The following is a 13,332-nucleotide window of genomic DNA, read 5'->3' on the forward strand; positions in this document are numbered from 1 at the left end:
CTCTTCTATCCGCCTCCCACTCTCTCCCTATTTATTTCAAAACCCCCTTCCCCTCCCCCTTTTCTGATGAAGGGTCTAGGCCCGAAACGTCAGCCTCTCTGCTCCTATGATGCTGCTTGGCCTGCTGTGTTCATCCAGCCCTGCACCTTGTTGTCTCGGATTCTCCAGCATCTGCAGTTCCTACTATCTATGGTGCAAAACATTTGACTGACAGAAGGAAGCCAAGAAATGATTATTCCTTAGAAATAATCACAATATAGGACTACATCTGGATCAGACAGCAGTCTGTTCCAGAACTTCAAATTCAGTTATTTCTACAATAGTGTCATTCACGTTATCATTATTACTCTTTTCAAAGCAAACCACTTTTCTCTCCACTAATACTGTGCGAAGGAGTTAGAACATAAACACAAGGTGATACAACATGTTGCTGCTTTTTGAACACAGATGTGGACAAGCTCTCCACTAAGTTCATCTCAACTCCCGCCAGATGAATTTAACAGGGGCAAGGTGTCACATTTAGCCCCTGTAGAATTGACAGAATTCTATGCAGCACCGCTCAAAATGAAACTAACAACAACAATTTGCTCTCTCAAACTTCTCTTGAAGACACTCAATTAGACATACCCTCAGATGGTCTGGGTCTTCCCTCTTATCCATTTTCTTTGCAGGGAGAGGTGGATTCTTCATTACTGTGATGTCCTCATTTTCGCTGTGATCAATCTCAGAGCTATCCAGCCTTCAGTAAATGATTTATAAATTAAGTAAATCAAATACAGCTAACATGACTAATCCATTTCTTGATTTATTTTCTTGCAAACAAATTCTCCCATCAAAAACATTTCCTTACAAGTACAACTAAACAAAGTGACATACTTTCAACCAGAAAATGTCTATCTTGTCATTAAAAATGCACGAAGAAGTGACAACTGGCTTGAAATTACTCCTTTTAAATAATAGAATGCAAACTTTGGGGAAAATTATACTGTGAAAAATAACACTAAGACATACAATAACTGCAATTATACTCCTCTGAAATAACGGTCAATTTATACGAATTTATTCAAAAGGATGCTTCCAGATTGTACCATTTTCCAGATTCAATCATTGTTCCTTGTGTAAAGAATGTACAGTTATTATTGCTGCTGCTATAAAACAAGATTACATCTCTTCATCATTTGAAAGTCATATTTGGAAGTAAGCAAAATGCGACAATTGTCTGTTTTGAACAGGTAAACTCCAGTCAGATCTGCTGGATATCATGCTTGATAAAAATGCTAGAATTTAGGTAAGGATGTAATGAGTAGAACTGGTAAGGGGGAGCCAGTGGATTTTGTTTACTTGGACTTTCAGGAGGCTTTCAATAACGTCACACTAACAGATTAGCATGTAAAATTAAAGTGCATGGGATTGAGGATAGGGTATTGACATGGATGGAGAACTGGCTGGCAGACAGTAGGAATAAACAGGTCTTTTTACAATGGGCTAGGTAATGACTCTTGAGGTACCACAGAGATCAGTGCTTGGATCCCAGCTATTCATAATATAAATTTAGAAGAGGGAATGAAATATAAAGTTTCCAAGTATGCAGACAGCACTGAGCTGGATTGGAGGGTGAAGCGTGAAGAGAATTTGGTGATGCTTCACTATGATTTAAACAAGTTGAATGATTGGGCGAGTGGGTAAATGTTCAGCAGATGAAGTATAATTTGGATAAATGTGAGATTATCCATGGTGGTAGGAAAAAAAAAGGCAGATTATTATTTGAATGGGGATAGACTGAGAAAGGGGGAGCTGCAACAGGACCTGGGTGACCTTGTACACCAGACATTGAAAGTCAGCATGCAGCGAAGGCAGCAAATGCTACGTTGGCCTTCATAGTGAAAGGATTTGAGTACAGGAGAAGATGTCTTGCTGCAACTGTCCAAGAGTCCCTACAGTGCAGAAAGTGGTCATTCAGCCCATTGAGTATGTACCAACCCACTGAGAAGCACACCCCCACCTTGCCCCCATACCCCCACATTTATCATGGCTAATCCACCTAATCCACACATCCCTGGGCACTATGGGGCAATATTGTTCGGCTGAAACACACAAACATGGGCAGAATGTGCAAACTCCACACAGACAGACAGTCTGTCTCCCCAGTGTGGAATCAAACTTGGCTCCCTGGTATTTTTAGGCAGCAGTGCTAATCACTCAGCTACTGTGCTACCCATATAATTGCAAAGGGTCTTGTAAACACAGGGTAATTGTAAACTGTGAATCCACACCTATAGTACTGTATACAGATTTGGTCTCCTATCTTAGGATGTCCTAGTTATGGAGGGCAACAAAGGTTTAACCAGACTGATCCCCTGGATTGCAGGACCGAGGTAAGAAGATAGGCTGGATCAGTTAGGACTATATTCACTGGGATTTAGAAGAACAGGAAGGGTTTTTTTTTTGGTGGTGGTGGTGGTGGTGGCGGGGGGCTGCGGGTGCGGGGGGAAAGCAGGTGGAGGCCAAGAAATCTGACAATCTGATAAAATTCTAACAGGACTACAGAGGAGAAATGCAGGAAGGATGTTCCCAATGACTGAGGAGTCCAGAACCAGTGGTCATTAATCGAAGGATATAGGATAGACCATTTAGGACTGAGATGAACAGAAATTTCCTCAAAAAAAAAGTGTGGTGAGCCGTGGCATTCTGTCACAGAAAACAGTTGAGGCAAAAACAATGAATCTTTTCAAAGAGGAGTTAGATACAGTTTTTAGTACTAAAAGGATAAAACAGTACGGGGAGAATACAGGAAGAGGACATTGATTTGGATGATCAGCCACTATCATATCGATTGGCAAGAGTAGACTTGAAGAGCTGAATGTCGTAATTTTGCTCCTATTTTCTATAGATCTAATCTGTCCTCCACACAAAATAATTTTGATATTACAGCAAAAATGAAAGTTTAGTCTTTTTAGGATAACCATTACATCTTGGCAGTGAACTTGACAAACAGATTCTCCTGACAACAAAGTCAATTTGAGTTTAGATTGCTGATTGTTGTTATTGTCTATTATAGAATTCACATTTAGCCCACTGTACCTTCCTTTACTTCTTCCAGGAGAACTGGGATTAGAGGTGCTGCTGGCATTACTCATAGTCTCCATTCGTGATGACTTGGTCTGTGCCTGTTTTCCTGCTGATGACAGAGGCTTATTTACTGCACCTAGAACATTAGTTGCCTTCGGCTATGTGAAAGAAAAAAAATGTTATGATTAAATTTGGAGATGCTGACTGGCATCAAATTGTGAATTACAAAATAGTAGTTCAAACCTCATCTTACTGCATGCAGTTTTTAAAAAAAATCTATACTAAATTTGCTTAAAATCTTCATGGCTAAATAACTGCTGAAAGGGTTAAATATGTGGAAAACTGCATTAAGCTCCACCCAATTTAGTTATGTCATGCAGACTTGGTGCAGAATTTGGGACAATTGCTCTGGATCTCAACATGCTCATCTATGTTCATAAGACTATTGGGAGACAATGTTTAACTTGCTAATGTAACTGTACCCAAATTCTATCATGCAATAAACTACATCTTGTTAAGATAACAAGAGGCTCTTAAGACTCATTAATGGCTATTGCTTGACCACAGTAAACAAAATAGGTTTCAGCCCAGTCAAGTGAACAGGAATGGTGGCAGCATCCTGCTAACCCATAAATACCACACAAGAAATTAAGGAAAATTCAAAGGGCCACAGTTTCTGTAATATGTAGAATGAAAATTGAAGAAGAATTTAGGATTAAATTTAAAGATTTGTATGAAGGGATGTAGCAAATATTTATAAGCATATTAGAATTTTTCAAAAATCACATTACCTTGCCAGGTGTAAAAAAGGCTTTCATTTCTGAAGGTAAATAATTTTTGCTATTGTTGAAATTCTGAAAAACAAAATAAAATAAAAACCTTCAAGTTTTAAGTGGACTTCTATAGAAGTGGCATTGCATAGTAAACTGGAAAAAATATTGTAATTTTCTATCTTCAAATCATTATCTGATGCAACTGTATGTTACTCCAAAGAAGTTCCAAAACAGATACATTTGCAGGCAAAATAAAACACAAGACGAACATTCAAATCAAGCTCTGTACCTGAACAACACAAAGGATGAGTGAGATGGCTGCGTTATTTTGTTTTCAACGGTGAGCTGAACAAATAGTCAGAGACATAGGTAAAGGTGGCACATCTTACAAAATCTTAAAACGGTACTTCAGAATCAACATTCAAGCGTGAGTTTTCCCATCACTTAATACTTTCTTCAAACCAACTTTAGGAATTTCAATTAATCTTACTTACGAATCCCAAACTTTCAGATGACAGTCAGGCAAAAGTGACCGAGCTCCTAATTTTGTGCTAAGTGCTATGCTCCTACACTCTCCAACGTTTTGGAATGTACCCAAGCTTCAATTTCACTCCAAATTCTTCATAATTCAACTTCACAATGGTAACTAGATGTTTAATTTCATATCATTACAAAGATTAAACAAAATTAGTCAGAGGCCTACATCCTACTTAATGTCAGCACAGTGTTCTAGCAGGTTTTATGCAGAGTACACAGATAATTAAAGCAGTTCCCAATTTTCACTCTCCATATTTAATTTCCATTGTTATTGGTAATAAAATCTTGCTGAAAGCCTTTTTTTGTGGGCCTTTCATCCCATCAGATTCTCCAACACCATTTCCCTATTAATACGGATTTCCTGCAGTTCCTCCCTCTCACTATACCCTGCATTCCCCAACATTTTTGGGGGATCACTGGCATCCTTGTCCCCTTTTTCTTGACCGTAAGGGACCTACATTTATTTTCACTAATCTTTCTCTCTTCACATTCCAATGGAAGCTTTTACAGTCAGTTTGTATATTACCAGTATGCTTACTCTTGTACTCTCTTTTCCATCTTCCTGTGCTGAAATGTAAACTGCTCCCAATTTTCAAGTCTGCTGCTCTTTTTAGCCAAATTGTATGTCCTTTCCTTGAATCAAATATTAAGATGCCTCTCCACATTAACCATAGTCAGGCAACCTTTCCAGTTTTACTTTTATGCCAAACAGGAATGAACAATTGTTGCAGTTCTTCCATGCACTCTTTAAATGTTTGCCATTGAGTGAAGACCGTGAATAGGCAAAATAATATTCTCCAATTTATCATTGGTGCAAGGCGCCAGTGACCAATGTAGTTCCCTTTTACTTAGTTTCAGGACCCTAGTTTCAGGATCAATTATTTCAGTCTCCATCTTAAAATGAAAAATGATCATGTTATGATAACTCTTCCCTGCAGGCCTCAAACAGCTAGATTGCCAATTATTCTTCTCATTATAAAATACCCAGTGTAGGATGGTTGGTCTGTTCGCTAGTTAGTTTTCTTGATTGATACCATTGATGAACCCATCTTGGACACACTCCACGAATTCTTTCGCTATTGCGTTGTTACTTATTTAATTTGCCCAACCTATATGCAGACTGAAGTTACACACAATTACGGCTGTGATTCTATAGCTTTCCCTCTAATTGCCTATTTAATGTCTCCTCCAATATTACCACGACAGTTTTAAAGGTCTATATACAACACCCACCATCATTTTCGATCACTCGGTTTCTACTCTCTACCCATACAGATTCTGCTTCGTCAGAGCCAATATCCTTCCTCATTATTGCATTAACGTATTCCTTAACTAGCAGTGCTACCCCACCAACATTTTCTTTTCATCTGTCCTTCCTAAGAACTGAATATCCCTGATATTCAGTTTCCATTCCTGGTCACTCCGCAGCCTCATCTCTGTAATTCCAACTAAATGATGTTCATTTATATCTATTTGTGCAACTAATTCAACCACTTGGTGGTATATGCTGAGCAAATTAAGGCCTAAGGCCTGAAGTCTTTCCGTTATAACATTTTTAGTCCTGTTCACAATATTTCATACTGTGGTGCTGTTTGAATCTTGCCTTTTAATTCTCTGCTTCTCATTTTTCTTATTTCCCATTCTGTCTTTTGTTTTTGTCCTGGTTTCCCTCTTGTCTCCCTGTATATGTTGCCATCATACTGCCAAGTTAGTTCAAATCCTCACCAGCAAATGCTCCCTCAGAACATTAGTTTTGGTCCTGCCCATGTGCAACCCATCTACCTTGCACTGGTCCCACCATCCCAGGAATCTAAATGCCTGCTCCTTAATCGAATCACTCCACACACACAATTCATCGGATATATCCTGATATTTCTCAGTTTAATCTAGCACATGTCTCCAGCAAGCCTGAGATCAGTATTTTTGAGATGTGGTAAACTTGCTTCCTAACTCCCTATATTCTGCTTTTAGGACCTAACCCCTTTGCTTACCTATGTCATTGGTAGTGACCTGTATGACAATCACTGCTTGTTCACCCTCCCAATCCAGAATCTACTGCAGCCACTTCAACACATCCTTTATCCAAGCACCAGGGAGGCAACAGACCGTCCTGCAGTTTTGTTTACAACCACAGAAACATTTATCTATTACCCTTACAAATGAATCTCCGATTACTTTAGCCCTCACAAACTTATTAGTCTTCTCTTACCTAGCAGAGCCAACTATGGTGCAACAAATTTGTCTGTTGCTATTTCCTAAGAAGCCATTACCCCCACAACAGTATCTAAATTTGTATGGCTGTTCCCTTGCAAGACAGCTCTCAGGTGCTACTGACGTGACTGCCTAATCGTCTTCTTCGATCTGATCATCAATTCCCTCCTTGCCCTCATTGCCAGTGGAGTCTTAGTATTTGGAGTGACCATCTCTGTGTATACTATCCACAATATTTTCAGCTTTGTGGATGCTCCAGTGTCCTCAATCACCACTTGAGCTCTGAAATGCTGGCTTCCAGCAACTGCAGCTAGACACTTCCTGCAACATAAACTGCCTCCTGATATGGCCTAGAATGCACAGTTGTATTGTGCCATTACAAAGTCTAAAGGAATGAATATTACTAAACAGTCTGGCATCCACCTAGGCACTGGAAATGAGGACGACGAACACAATCCTGTCCACCCCTGCAAAGGCTGTATTACCAAGGTGCCTTTTTTTTTTTGGGGGGGGGGGGGGGGGGGGGCGCACAGGTGGGTCGGTAGTGGTTTAAGAGTGGCATATCATCAGGAAGGAGTTGCCCAGGCAGTCTTCAATACTGACTCCAGATCCCATGACATCTCATGGCATCAGGCCAAACATGGGCAAGGAAATCTTTTACTCATTATCACCTAAACCCCTCCAAATCGGTACTCCACGTTCAGCAACACTTAGACGAAGCTGAAGCTGAAGTGACAACAACACTATGTATTCTGGGGGGAGGACTTCAATATCCATCATCAAAAAATGGGTTGGTAGCACTGCTACTGACTGAGCTGGCCGAGTCCTAAAAAGGAAACAACTTCAACTTCCCCAATCTAACTGTCACAGACACATCTGTCAATTACAATAAATCGGTAGGAATGACCACAGATCTTTAGGAGATACAGTCCCTTCTTCACACTAAGGATACATTCTACTGTGTTGTGTGGCACTATCATGTTAAATGGGACAAATGTTAAACAGATCTAACAAGTCAAGACTAGACTTCCATGGGGATGATCAGCAGAATTGTAACTAGTCACAACATGAGGGTGACACAGTGGCTCAGTGCTTAGCACTGTTACCTCACTGCACCAGGGACCCGGGTTCAATTCCACCCTCAGGCGACTGTGTGTGGAGTTTGCACATTCTCCCCGTTTCCACTGGGTGCTCCAGTTTCCTCCCACAGTCCAAAGATGTGCAGGCTAGGTGGATTGGCAATGCTAAATTGCCCATAGTATCCAAGGATGTGTAGATTAGATGGATTACAGGGGACGGGATGCTCTGAGGTTCAGTGTGGACTTGTTGGGCCAAAGGGCTTGTTTCCGCACTGTAGGGATTCTATGAAATGTTAATCTCAAAGCCCATCTATCCCCCAGATTTTCATTACCACTGGCCAGGGATCAACTCGAGTTCGAGTTCAAAGAAGAGTATGGGAAGTCAAGTCAGGTGCAGCACAGGGCATACCTTTAAATGAGGCATCAACCTATTGAAGCTACAACAGAGGACTACTTGCATGCTAAATAGTGGAAGCAGCACGCAAGAAACAGGGCTGTGCAATCCAAAGATGGTGGTGAACGATAGTGAACAAACAATTGACAGGAACTGGTGCTCTACAAAGATCATCATCCTCAATAAAATCAAAATTCAATGGGATGCTGGAAATCTGGAAACCAAAAAAAAAAACAGAAAGAATACTGGAGAAACTCAACTGGTATGGCAACATCTGTGGAGAGAGCAACAGTTAATATTTCTAGTCCAGTTTGACTGCTTCAGAATGGTACTGTTCTTTGCTTGTCTCCCCATCCTCAAAATGATAGAGGAGCCCAGTGTATCAGTTCAGGCTGAAGCATTTCCAAGTGTCTTCTGCCAGAAATGACAGGATGATCCACATTGGTCTCATACTGATGTTCCCAGCACCACAGATGCCAATCTTCAACCAACTTGATTCACTCCATGCAATGTCAAGAAAAGGCTGGTGGCACTGGATATAACAAAACGATGGGCTCTGACAAGATACCAGCAATAGTATTGAATCTCCGGTGTTCTAAAATTTGCCACACGACCAGCCAAGCTGTTCCAATACAGTTAACACTACGGAAAATTGTCCAGGTATATCTGGAGCACAAAAGGAAAAGACAGGACAAATCAAGCCCAAACTATTGCTACTTTCCAGCAGTAAAATAATTGTCAATAGTGTTACTGAACAGCACTTGCAAAGGAATAACTTGCCCATTAGCACTGTTTGGCTTCTGCCTGTGCAATTCATCTCCTGATCTCATTATAGTCTTGATCCAAAGATGGGCAAAAGAGCTGACTTGAGTGACCGTCCTTGACATCAAGGCAGTATTCAGCAGACCATGGCATCAAGGAACTCCAGTTAAACTGGAGTCAGTGGGAATCGGAGGGTAAACTTTCCACTGACCAGACTAATAACTGGCACAAAGGAAAATGGTTGTGGTTGTTTGAAATCAATCATCTCTGCTTCAGTGCATCTCAACAGGAGTTTCTCAGGGTACAGTCCAAGGCCCAACCATCTTCAGCTACTCCATCAATGGTCTTTCCTCCATTACAGTATCAGAACTGATGACTGCACAATGTTCTGTACCATGCATTGCTACTCCGATACTGACAGTCCCTGTTCATATGCAGCAAGAACTGGACAACATCCAGATCCGAGCTGTCCAGTGCTAAGTAACATGCGTGTCACACAAGTGCAAGGCCATGTCAATCTCCAAAAAAAAAAAAAAAAGTCTCACTACCATTCCTTGACATTCATTAGCATTATGACTAGTTGAAGCCACCACTATCAAAATCATGGCAGGTGCCATTAAAACAAATTTAACCAGTCATAGGCACACTATGGAACAGAGGCCAAGAATTCTGTAGCGAGTGATTCACCTTATGTCGTCCCTGTGCTCATCCACCATCTACAAGGCGGAAGTGAGGAGTGTGATGGAATACTCTGCAATTGTCTGGATAAGTGAAGCTCCAAAAGTACTTCAGGAAGCTTGATGTCATCCAAGACTAAGGATTCTGCTTGATTGGCACTGCATCCACCAGCTTGAACATTCACGGTCTTTGCCACAAACGCACACTAGCAGCAGTGTGTACCGTCTACCAGATGCAACTCACCAAAGCTCCTGTGACGGCACTTTGCAAACATGACCTCTTATGGTCTAGAAGGACAAGAGCAGCGGATGCATGGGAATACCACTGCATGCATACTTCCCTTAAAGTCACACAACATCTTGACTTGGAAATGTATTGTCGTTACTTCATGTTGCTGGTTCAAAATCTTGAAATTCCCTTTCTAACAACACTGTGCGTGTCCCTGCTTCAAAAAGATACAACGGTTCAAAACTGCAGCTCACCACCACGGCTTCAAGGACAACTGGGTATGGGAACGCCCGCATCCTTTGAACAAATATTAAAAAAAGTTTAACTGGAAGGGACCAAGTGATAATCTAAACCCAAGGGTAAAGTTGGATCACGATTTTATTAAAAGTAGGATACTCAAACTCAGAAGGTAATAGCAGCAATGGGAAAGGAGTTACAGGCCAGAAAAAAAGTTATTAAAATTTCAGTGAATAAAATGCTGGTTAGAACCTCAGTCTTAGAGAGTACTCCATTGGAATACCTTGGACTTAGCAGGAAAGTACCAAAATTTGCAAGTTAAACTGGTAAGAAGATCCAGAGCTCATAGATGAGCACAAACAGCAGACAGGATCAGGATATGGGCAATGGGTTCAGGTATTGTTCAAGCTGAAAGTTTAACTTGCACGTAAAACAAGAAACACATTCCAGTAATATAGCAAGCAAAAACTTAAATAGAGAAGATTAGAGAGGGAAGAATAAAGGATAGCAGATGACTATATGGCAGCAGGGTGGTGGTAGGGGGTTGCTTTTTAGACTGGAGGCCTGTGACCTGTAGTGTGTGCCACAAGGACTGCTGCTGGGTTCACTGCTTTTTGTCATTTAGATTAACGATTTGGATGTGAACATAGCGGGTACGGTTAGTAAGTTTGCAGATGACATGAAAATTGGAGGTGGCGTAGACAGCAAAGAAGGTTACACAAGAGTACACCAGGACCTTGATCAGATGGGCCAATGGGCCAAGGAATGGCAGATGGAATTTAGTTTAGATAAATGGGACGTGCAGTATTTTGGAAAGGCAAATTAGGGCAGGATCTGTACACTTAATGGTAAGGTCCTGGGGAATATTGCTGAACAAAGAGACCTTGGATTGTAGATTCATAGTTTCTTGAAAGTGGAATCCCAGGTTGACAGGATCATGAAAAAGAGCATTTAGTATGCTTGCCTTTATTGGTCACTGCATTAGTATAGGAGTTGGGAGATCATGTTGCAGCTGTACAGGACAATGGTTAGATCACTTTTGGAATACTGCATGCAATTCTGGACTCCCTTCTATAGGAACAATGTTGGGAAACTAGAAAGGGTTCAGAAAAGATTTACAAGGATGTTGCCAGAGTTGGACGGTTTGAGCTATAGGCAGATGCTGAACAGGCTGCGGCTTCTTTTCCTGGACCGGAGGTTGAGGTGTGGCATTACACAGATTTATAAAATCATGAGGGGGCATGGATAAGGTGAATGGACAAGGTCTTTTCCCCAGGGTGGGGGGAGTCCAAAACTAGAGGGCACAGGTTTAATGAGAGAGAAAAGATTTTAAAAAAGTCCTAAGGGGCAACTTTTTCACAGAGGGTGGTGCATGTATGGAATGAGCTGCAAGAAGAAATGGTGGAGGTTGGTACAATTACAACATTTAAAACATCTGGATGGGTATACGAATAGGAAGGGCTTAGAGGGATATGGGCCAAATGCTGGCAAGTGGGACTAGATTTATTGAGGATATCTGGTCAGCATGTACAAGTTGGACCAAAGGGTCTGTTTCCATGCTGTACAGCTATATGATTCTATGACAAAGAACAGAGTTGGTCAGCCAAGTCACTCCACCAAAACCAACACCTAAATCCCCACATGTGCAAAGTAGTACTGGACAAAGACTTCAAGCAGCTTTGAATTGTGCTTGTGCCAGCATGATATAATGCAATATAATACTCCCTTCATGCAACCCTTTTCTGCTTGATGAATTATAACTGGAAAATATTGCCATATGATACACGTGTAACTGAACACCTAATATATGTACTTATTTGTTCATGCCAAAATGCAATTAGATATGCATATTTAGCTATCAATGGGCAGAGAACTTTTTCTGGATAAAAAAGTGACACTTAGTAAAATCCATCAACTGTACAAACCTTATCAGGATGAGTGAAATATTTAGCAGGTAGGACTGGGTCCTTTGGAGACTCCAAGCTGTATGTAGTACTTTTAGAGATGATAATATTCATTGCAACATCACAAACTGTGTATAATTTCTAAATAAGAATAAAGACATACGGTTTGTAGATTAATACTATGAGAAAAATTATTTTTGGGTTCAATAAAAAGCACATTTAAGTTACTAATTGGATGTTAACTAGGCATCTTATTGAACATAAATATTATTTCTTGGTAGTATCTTTAAATTTTCACTGACAGTATCTGAATGATATTGACCAAAGTACGGAGCACGCGTGCTAGCAAGAAAAACTAAGAAGAGGCTGTACCAGTAGAAGTGCTATTATTAGCACCTGAATGGCTTACAAGTCAGCCTTCTTTTTCTGGAGCTATCTGAAGCAGAAAATCTCTTACAACCTGAAGATGAGCATTCACAGATCTATGTGAAGTAGCAATAGTGAGCTGAGAGCTAAGGGTCTCAGGGCCAGACATTAATTAAAGAAAATAGCATCTACCCGAACATGCATACATTTGGCAAAAGAAAACAAATTTCAGCTGTGCAACTTCAACAAGAAGCCTTAGCTTGGAGATGTGGGTGACTCTTCCCTGTGGTTTGAGTGGCTGTAAGGGTACTGCTGAGTTAACAAGAGATGGATTTTTCATTTTGATATCTGTAATGATGTCCTTCCAATAGTTCTTGTATATAGTTCACGTTTTCCTTTTCTGCAATGAACTTAAGTTCTTTTGTTAAGATAATGCAGGTAGCATCTTGTGAATATGTTCAGTATTGAGCTCCATGACAGGCCTTTTTTTTTTGTTTAAAAATGTTCCACTCTGGAATCTGGCATCCAATATTTCTATCAGCTAGGAGGATATAGTGACATTACATAATGACTCAGGAGTACAAAATTTACAAGGGCTCATCAGATGACGAGGACCTATTTTCCTTAAAAGGGTCACTACAGGGTATAGATCTAAAATAATTGGTAGAAAGACTAAAGGAGGAGCTGAGGAAGAATGTCTTCACTGCTGGGTGTCTGTAGCTTACTGCCTTAGAGGGTGGTAGAGTAAAACACATTCATCACATTTAAGAAGTACCCAGATGTGGTCTTGTAACCCGAGGCTCCAGACCAAGAGCTGTACAGTGGGAAGTCTAGATAGCTACTTTTCACCTAGCACATACACAAGGGAACAAATTGCTTTCTTCTGTGCTGTAAATGTCAAAGATTCTTTCAATGAGTTCATGCTTGTATCTATTTAAAGTCACCATTGTCTTACCAGACCACAGGGTCCTCTAGAGAAATGACTTGTGGTGTTTTAACCTGAACGTCACCAAACCTCGGAGGGGAGAAGTTGGAAAGGGAATCCTTCGAGCTGTGACAACAAGGTGCAGAGCTGGATGAACACAGCAGGCCAA

At 40.7% G+C, this 13,332-nt stretch overlaps 1 protein-coding gene across 2 annotated transcripts in view; it reads right to left on the bottom strand.

Moving 5' to 3' along the window:
* The window catches only part of pds5b (PDS5 cohesin associated factor B), a 229,822-nt gene that overhangs the window by 24,952 nt on the left and 191,538 nt on the right, over positions 1-13,332 (bottom strand). For both annotated transcript variants that reach the window (XM_048598139.1, XM_048598140.1), the window contains 4 exons: positions 11,894-12,013; positions 3,861-3,923; positions 3,082-3,227; positions 628-739 (listed from right to left, as the gene is read on the bottom strand). In XM_048598139.1, coding sequence (XP_048454096.1) covers positions 628-739; positions 3,082-3,227; positions 3,861-3,923; positions 11,894-12,013 — 441 coding nt within the window. The remainder of the gene's footprint in view (positions 1-627; positions 740-3,081; positions 3,228-3,860; positions 3,924-11,893; positions 12,014-13,332) is intronic.

The sequence above is a fragment of the Rhincodon typus genome, chromosome 6 (assembly GCF_021869965.1).
Source record: "Rhincodon typus isolate 14 chromosome 6, sRhiTyp1.1, whole genome shotgun sequence".
Taxonomy (NCBI): domain Eukaryota; kingdom Metazoa; phylum Chordata; class Chondrichthyes; order Orectolobiformes; family Rhincodontidae; genus Rhincodon; species Rhincodon typus.